Raw genomic sequence first — 8726 nt, 5'->3', positions numbered from 1 at the left:
CTAGAGTTGAAAGGCATTTAGTATACACTGCAAAGTTGGCTCTCCCTCAGTTTTTCCAGCTGTATTGTCTCCCCTGTACGCTGGGAACACGCACAACTGTGTGAACTACAGATGCAGCCATGGAGCTATGTGAACTTGTGAGCCACAGGACAAGTATTGCTGAGCGCTGGTACCAGACACCACTTCACGATGTCAGCTGAACTGTGACTGTGCCATGCTGATCATCATAAACCACCCCAATGGAGTGACACCCTTCCTGTGAAGAAGAGGCTGTTCAGCTTTACGAGAAAGGCTGACTGATCACCGTAACCTGTCAAGTCCCGTGCAGAAGATTGTTGTGTGTGAGGTGAACATGTGCCTCCCTGCTCAGAGACGTTGAAGGTGTGCTGCTGCTTATGACACATCCAAGAGAAGAAGCTTTATAAAATGGCTCAAACCAGCTTGCTGCAGGGAAAGCAGTTTTACTGTAGGGAGTGGGTTTTCCACAAGCTTCAGCACTGCCTCCAGGAGAAAGCTAACTGCGGCGGTAGTGCTGCCAACAAACCATCTCTTGTAGCGAATTCTGGGAATAACACCGGTGTTGTCTCTGGGAAAGGAGCTGCCTGGGGTGTATTGTTGGTAGGAGGGCCCGGTAGTGGGAAGACAGCCCTGTGTACTGAGTTACTGTGGCCAAGCTCACCTGCCAACCTACAGAGAGGCTTACATCGCCAGGCTCTAGCCTTCCACTTCTGCAGGGCCCAAGACTCTGACACACTCTGTGTTGGAGGCTTTATTAGAGGTTTAGTCACACAAATCTGCCGCAGTGGACTGATCCCAGGATATGAGGACAAACTAAGAGATCCTGCTATTCAAAGTCTCTTGCAGCCCGGGGAATGTGAGAGGAACCCTGCTGAAGCATTTAAAAGGTAAAAACAAGCTCAAAAAAACCCCCAAACCCTATCAAAAATAAAACTCAAACAAGACAAAAAAATTCTGCTGTTTAGGTCTTCCTTCCAGTGAGTGTAAGATACAGATAGTTTAAAACATGTTTATTTCATGACTTGTTACATCTGTCAAAGCTTGCAGACCTACCATGGAAAAATCTTAACTTTGTCCTTATAGCTGACATAAATAAATATTTACTTTTAAAACAAAGCTTATTATTAATAGCTGAATTTATTTACATTTGTATATTAACACCCTCAGTTGTAACTGGTGTTTTGGAAAGACTTTAAAGTAATTGACTTCAGAGTGGAAAATACCTAGTCCATGGCCTTTATGTGCCTTATAGGTAGGGCAGTTGTCCTTCACAGACCTGAAACAGACCTTACGGGACCCTTGGAAAAGCTTCCAATAACATGCCCTGTCTAGGAGGAAACTGGGCTAATGGATCTCTGGGTCTGATCCAGCACATCGGTTTTATGTTTGTCTAAAAATATGTTGTAGGAAAATGTCAATTAACTCCTTATGTTACTTCTCACAATATGCTCAGATTATGTCAAATCTTTATTTTTACTTGCTTGATAAGTACTTGGAAGTGTTGAGATCAGAAATTGATCAGGAGGGCTCAGCCTGCTCCTTAGAAGGTTTGTTAGCTATCTGAGCTGAACGGAAAAGAAATTTTTTTTTCATTTGGTGTTCCCTAACAAACCAAAGGCTCCTGAGTATGTTAGACTTGTATCTGTAAGTAAAAGGATATATATAAGGATATATTATGTGTATATAAGAGTGGCTGTCCATAGATCCCTTAGAACAATGTACAGTCTTGAGCACAGCCTGTACAAGTGTGTGTCTATCAGTCTTTATTACTTTGGGTTACAATGAAGGAAAATTCATCCAAGATAAGACTTGTCTTCATCAACAGAGCTTCAACTGATTGTATTGCCAGTAAAAAAACTTTTCTGGAGTATTAGTTAATCTGAGATTGTTTAGCACTGTGTAGTGATGTAACTTTTTGTGGTACTGGAGGGTTTACTGGCTGATGTTTGCAGTATAAAAAAATTCCTCTCTTTATTTTTTTCGTTGTTTTCCTGACTTCTAAGACTGGGAAAACAAGTACTGAGGTTGAACTGTAGTGCTTGCTCTTATTGTCATGGTGGTGTAAAAGAGCCTTCTAGTTCTGATGGCTGTTATGTCCTTGCCTGCTGAATAAACAGGATGCATGTCTACATTGTTTTCAGTGTAGTGTCTTAAATAGTCTAAACCAAGACTAGTTCTGGATTATTTTGTTTGTTGCTAAGTGAATATGCAACTTCTAACAGCTATTAAGGTCCTAATTTCAGAAGTATTAAGCTCTCTTAATTTCTAATGAGTAAAAACTGGGTGCAATTAAGTGTCTATAAATGGAATAGCAGACTGGCCATCTTGCTCTAGGCAGTCCTTTAAAATCATGAAAGTGGATTAATCTGGTGAGTAAGAGCCTGGTTTTGTTTAAAATTCTATTACAAGGAAATCTTACTAATTTAGTACAACCAAGTTCTCTCTAAGAGCTGGAATCCTTCCTGTGTTCTAAACATGATTGCCTTCCTGCACAGAGCAGGAGCTGGGTAAATCTCTTTAGACAAAAAATGCAGCATAGAAATCTGAAAGATACTTGTGGGTCAGACTCAGCTTTTCAGATAAGACTGATTTTTATGAATATAGGGTTTAATGATAGGCTGTTTGAGTGTTTGGGTCAATACACAAGGTTCTTGGGTTTGTAGTGGAAAAGTAAAATATCACACAACATCCAGTACTAATCTTTTCCTCCTCAAATTTTGCAGCAGTGATTGTGAACTCCTATTATTACACTAAAAATACTTATGGTGTAGTTCAACTACTTCAGTCAAGGAGATTTGTTTTTTCTTTTGGCCCCTCATGTATTCCCTTGCTGCCCACTTAGCCTGATCTCTTGCTCTCAAAAGCAGCTGTGGTAGATGGTCTTCATTCTCATATTTCAGATTTAAGGGAGATGAGGTGTTGGAGACAAGGTGCTGTGCTGGGAATATAAGTTTGCAGCGCTGTGCCAGGGGACCAGGAGGTGGCTGTTGACAGCAGTACCACGAGCTTGTTCTGCTGTATGATACGATCTCTGTCCACAAACAAGAGGAACTTGGTAACCCCCTTCCCACCATCAAATACCTCTATCATTTGCTAATTTAACTCTTGTTAAGATATAAAATGTGCAAGAAATGTTTAACAAAAATACAAGTTAGGATGTTTCATGGTTTCTAAGGTTTGCCACTGAGCAATTCGGTATTCTGCTCTGGTGTGTTCATATATAGTATGTGTTAAGTGAAAGTTGTTGTAATGTGAAATGAGTTCTAGGAAGACTTAGGAGTCAGCTGATTGCCTTTCACATTGTGTAAAGGCATGAAACAGCATAAAGCTCTTGCTTCAATGCTCCATCACTTTTCACCTTATTTTAGTTTATTCAGTAGATGAGGGGAAAGATTTCTCTTTAAAGGCACTGTCCAATTTCTGCTCTGCTTTTCACAGCTGTTCAGACCCAGCCATGTATTCATGGCCTAAAATGGAAAGACTTCATAAGTGCTAAACAAGATTACACCACTCTATTTTTGTGCTAATTGTCCTGGAAATAGTAAGAAAGAAAAGCTTCCTAATGTCTTGTAACATGCCAGTTTATAAAGGATATAAAGTTTGCTAGTCAAAATACTGAAATCTCTTCCTGAAGAATGTTTTTAAATAGATTTTCAGCAATCTTAATGGTCATAATGATACAACTGCAAGTGATGACCTGGAGAGTTAAGGCATTTCTCCTCCTGATCAGTTGTCTTATCTTAAAAATTTCTTATGCATTTATAGACTTAACATAGCCTAAAAATTCTTTCAGAGGCAGATCTTGTAGATTTGAAGAGCTGAACTATACAAATGTATTTAACAAGCATTTGTTGCTGCACTGACAGCTGAGAGGAAGAACAGCTACTTGCAGAGCTGCTTTTGAGGCACTTTTCTTCTCAGGCATGCAGTACTGGATCAGAAAGCAGTCTTAAATGTAAAGGAGAATGCTGAAGCCTCATATTCAAATTTTAGGTGAAAATTAAGCAGAAGGGAAAGCAAAGATTATTAGACTCCAAAAGTTAAGAAGAAAAGATATGTTAAACTGAGGTAAGTTAATTCAAAGGGTCTATGAGGATCTTCTTCCCTGTTTACATAGAAGAGTCAAAATCAGAATAACTCAAACTTTGCAATACTAGGCTTGTTTTGGTTTTGCCACAGCAAGTTTATACTTCCAGTGATTGGTAGGAGTACAGGCTGATACCAGTTATACAAGGCCATGAGGACATGGGGAACTCTGATATCAAACATGGATAATGCTGAAATTTGTGTACACTACACTCTAGAAAGGCATTTCCCTTATGTTCCTGGTTTATGTTATTTTTCAAGCAGAGGAGATGACATTAAACACCTTCAGACAGTAGAGAAAGGCATGTAATTCCCATGTGTTCTGCAGGTAGAATTGTTGGTGGAAGGCAGAGCTTGGTTAATTCACAGCCCAGAAAGTGGCTGTTGCTAGAAATGTGTGCCTGGTTTACCCTGCAGGGTTAGTTTTTTTTACAGCCATTGCTCTTGAGCTGAAAGGTATCAAAGACCAGAGCTCTTGGGTCAGTTTCAGAGGATTTAGAGTTGGAACATGTCTATTAAAACACTTGTTTTTACACCTGTACAAAACTCACCTTTAGTGTGTGTTGGTCTAGTACAAACTTAAAGCAAAATTTGAATTTTGCTTGGTTGTAGTGCTGAAATTAATAAATCACCAAAGAATGGTGAATTTCCACTTCTCTCACCAGGTTGGTGCAGATGGAGCTGCTTTGTTCTCTCAGGTGAAATTTCTTTCCATCTTCTGCATGTCTTTTCAGGGAACTTCAAGTCTTTTGAGATTTTTCACGTACTTTTTTCTCCCATACTGAATTTTCAAGGTATTTTTGCTTGTGATGTATCCTAACATTTTATTGCTGAAGTATTTCTAATGTCGTTAATGTAAGAGGGTCTGATCAAAGTGATTTTTTTTTATTGGAGGAAAAATGAAGCTGTGAATTCAGATTTCCACTTATTTGCATTGATAAAGTTGCATTCCCATGCAAGTAGGTGTCTCTGATCAGTAGTGACCCAAGAAAAGAAAAATGTAAAAGAAATCAAAACTACAAAACAAAACCAGAAAGAGCTGTTGAACAAATTTGTGACTGCAGTAAGAACTTTATAAAAGTTTTCTCAGTCTATGTTGTATCCTCTTTACCAGAAGTTAACACAGGAAAGCTGTGCCCCAAAGCTTAAATATCCTTTTTGGTTTTGAAAAGGTCAACAGATTCTATGCATGCTGATGCTAAATTCAGTGTGATGGTTCATTTTGCAGATTCCCAGACTATCACAGCTTTTCTTCTATTTTAACTGCTCATCTCTGCTACTCCTATTTGAAAAGGGAAACTCCGGAGAGTTAACCAAGCTGCGTAGGTGACAAGAGGCGTCTACACCAAACTTCTAAAATAATAGCATTAAAGAATTTTTGGATGCTGCAGTTCTTCCACACTGTAGTGCTCTGTGAAGCTCTACTAAGTATCTGTGGTGTAGCTCCTATGTGTCTACATGCACAACAGATTTGCCCTGTAACGGAACATGACCAATAACATTAAGTGGTGTGAGAAGCAAAGCAGTTTTATAGTTCTCTAGTATATGCAAATATCTGTAGAGTTGATTGTAAAAAGTGTGAGAGGTCATGTAAGGTTCTCTGCTGGCTGCAAGTTTGAAGCAGGGGTTTATGTTGATTAAATTTGAAAGCCTTGTATGAGTCACTCGTTTGGACAGCATTAAAGTGCTACAAGTCTTGTGCCAACAGCTGTTATCAATGTAAAGTTACTTCTACCTGTTTGGAGGAGAACTCCAAAGGATCGAGCCTCTGGTGCTTCATCTTTGGCAATAGGATGGAAACCTCAGAAACAGCAGAATTCAGAGGAAAAGCCTAGGTGTGTCAGCCAATGCTAACAAGCATTTCCTCTGCTATGGCCCTTCACCTGTATTGGCTTTCCATGCCAGTAAGTGTTTGGGTTTTTTTTCTTTTTCTTCCCTGTTATCCTTTAAGAGTTGTGTATCACTAGAAAGTTGTAAATGACAGAGCTTTTACTCTTATCTAAATGATATGGGGAAAGAAGTTTTACTTAAGTTCTGAGCAGTGTTCCTGATGATGTAGAAAACTACAGGTTTGTCCAGCAACTGTTCTGTGACTCTTGTTCAGGACTTTAAACCTGCAGTACTGAAATGCCATATTTGTTGCTGTTTATTAAGCACAGATGAAGGAGCAGGTTTAGACAATGAGTTGCATGCAATAACAGATGAAGTGTGAAGAAGCTGTTCTTTTTTAGAACTCCTTATACCATCTTTGAAGTCAGTAATATAATTAAAATTATAATGGATTGTGTAGGCTTTATTGAACAATTAACTAGTGATCTTTTTGCTGTTTCGGAGTAGCTTGTTCTTAATTGCAAAGACTTAAGTGTGTTCTGGAGTAAATTTGAGATGAATTAGGGTATCCTGACTTTAATGAGGTTTTGGTATTTTACCCTACAAACTTCGAGTCTTCCTTGCTAGTGAGTTAACTACAGTATGTTCTGCTGCTGCTGTTTGTAGCACACAAGTTCTGAGACCACTGTGAAAAGATAAGTGAGAGGCAGCATGTTGGAGACATACCTGAGCTTGGGCTACAGGAAACTCAAAAGCTGCTGGGATTTCTATCAATTTACTGTAGAAAACATTAATAATTCAGTATTAATCTTTAATAGAAAATAAACATCTCAGTTTTCTCACCCGGGTCTCAAAGACTTCCTGGCAGTGATGAACATTATTTTTTGTAATCTCCTTTCTTCTGGGTAAGTCTGCTACAGAGCCTTTTGATTCCACAGCTCCAGTGCAATCTTGGTAGCTGTAGCTTAGCAATGGTGGCAGGGAGGGTGTGAACATAGATCTTGTCAAACTCTCTAATTTCGTAGAGCTGTAAATTGGTAGAAACAAAGCCAGGGACTAACTGTATCCTGTTTCATGCGAAGAAAGATCTGAATGCATAATGAATTAATTTACAAGACCCTTTAAAGAAGAAAGTTGTTAAACCTCTAGTGTGTTTATTCATTTACCACATGTAGAGTTCAAATGTGCAAGTGACTGATTCCAACCACGAGAGAGAAGGCTGGAAGGGAACCTCAGGAACCTCAGAAAAATCAAGTCCAGCATCTCCTTCCCCAGGCAGAAGAAACTGTTTCTGGGAGATGCTGGCTTCATCTGCTCTTATGCTTCACAATTCTTACAGGAAAAAAGCATTCCATATGTTTAACCTGAGGGGTTTTTTTGCCATAATCTACTCTTGTTACAGTATTCCCCAGAGACATGGAGAATAGATTCTTTCTTTTTGGGAAGTCGCCTTTTACATCTTTGAATACAGCTTTATTCTCTTTCATCCCATCTTGAGATTAAATAATTCCAATTTTTTAGTCTTTCCTCTGAGGTCACACCTAAGAATGTGGCATTAAAAAATCCCTTAGCTAAATAAAACTTTTCTGTAGCTAAAGGAAGTTTTTCTTTGGATGTGTAAATATGCATAATTCTACTTCTGTACTTTCCTAGAATTTTGTCCATTCCTACATCTTTCACTTATGCTTGACTACAGTCCTGAAGCTAGTTGGATCCTAGCCCAGAGGAGTTTGATCAGATACGAGGTTGAATTCTCCTTTTCGTAAGAGTCATAATCATTTTCGGTTTAAAAAATTTCCTTTCAAAGCTAGTTCTTTTGTTTATTTATGTTTTATTTTAGACTAAAAAATTATAGAGGCAAGGCACTGACTGAAAATTCGTTGGTGAATTCATGGGTGAGATTAGAAACTGTTTAGATATGAGCATGCATAAGAGGTTAAAAAGAGGCTGCCAACATGGCCTGTATTTCCAGCACAGTGAAAGTGGAGTTGGAGAAGGTAAATTCACTCTTGTGAGAGCATCTTGACTGTGATGGAGCTTCTGATTCCGAGTATTTACACAGAATGTGTAACTGGGGCTTTAGGCTTTTAACTGACGCTAGCTTTCATAGAAAACTCTGTGTTCTGCTGTTCTCCAGACTATTAGAAAGTTGAGCATTGCCTGAAGCTTAAGTACTTTGTGGCATGTTTCTCTTTAGGCTTTTCCCTTAAATCTGTGGAGTTAACGGGTCACATAGCAGCAGTTAGTGTTTCTGCAAGAGCAAGTTGTATGTTCTTCTTTCATTGTATGGAAGCACAGCCTACAGACTGAACATAATACCGTTTAAGGTTTTAACCTTTTCAGATTAAATTACCATAAGAAAGTTTCCCTAAGGCATTTTAATAATGACAACTTACATAGACCTTTTTGTCTTGGACTTCTATAGGCATTAACATTTTGCCTTTAATCTATGTGGCTCAGTCTTAAACCTTACAGGTTTTCCTATAAGCTGTTTAGTTAGATGGACCTTCGTAGCAATTCTTACTTGTTAATTATTTCCCTTCCCTTCAGTTTTCTATGCACATGTTCATAGCTTGTGCAAGGGTTTAAGTTTCTTTTCCTTTCTTCTTCTTCAATGAAAAAAATCAAAAGGATTTGGCAGATTGTGAAGTAGAAAGGACTTAGTGTGTCTTATATATTGGGAGAAGATAGTATTAAAATATTACCTTCAGAAAGTGTTAGTGAAGCAATGACTTGAAGAGGTTTCAGTTTCTTCCGTGTGATGATATGTACGATACGCTGGCCATGGTGAG

At 38.7% G+C, this 8726-nt stretch overlaps 1 protein-coding gene across 1 annotated transcript in view; it reads left to right on the top strand.

The window, feature by feature from the left end:
- Window positions 1-335: 335 nt before the first annotated feature.
- The window catches only part of ANKRD50 (ankyrin repeat domain 50), a 36809-nt gene continuing 28418 nt past the window's right edge, over window positions 336-8726 (top strand). Inside the window, exon 1 of the mRNA XM_009070630.1 lies at window positions 336-905. Coding sequence (XP_009068878.1) covers window positions 427-905 — 479 coding nt within the window. The 5' untranslated portion in view covers window positions 336-426. The remainder of the gene's footprint in view (window positions 906-8726) is intronic.

Source organism: Acanthisitta chloris, unplaced genomic scaffold (assembly GCF_000695815.1).
Source record: "Acanthisitta chloris isolate BGI_N310 unplaced genomic scaffold, ASM69581v1 scaffold23072, whole genome shotgun sequence".
NCBI classification, from domain to species: domain Eukaryota; kingdom Metazoa; phylum Chordata; class Aves; order Passeriformes; family Acanthisittidae; genus Acanthisitta; species Acanthisitta chloris.
The sequence above is the reverse complement of the archived record's forward strand: the minus strand, read 5'-3'. Positions and strand labels throughout refer to the sequence as shown.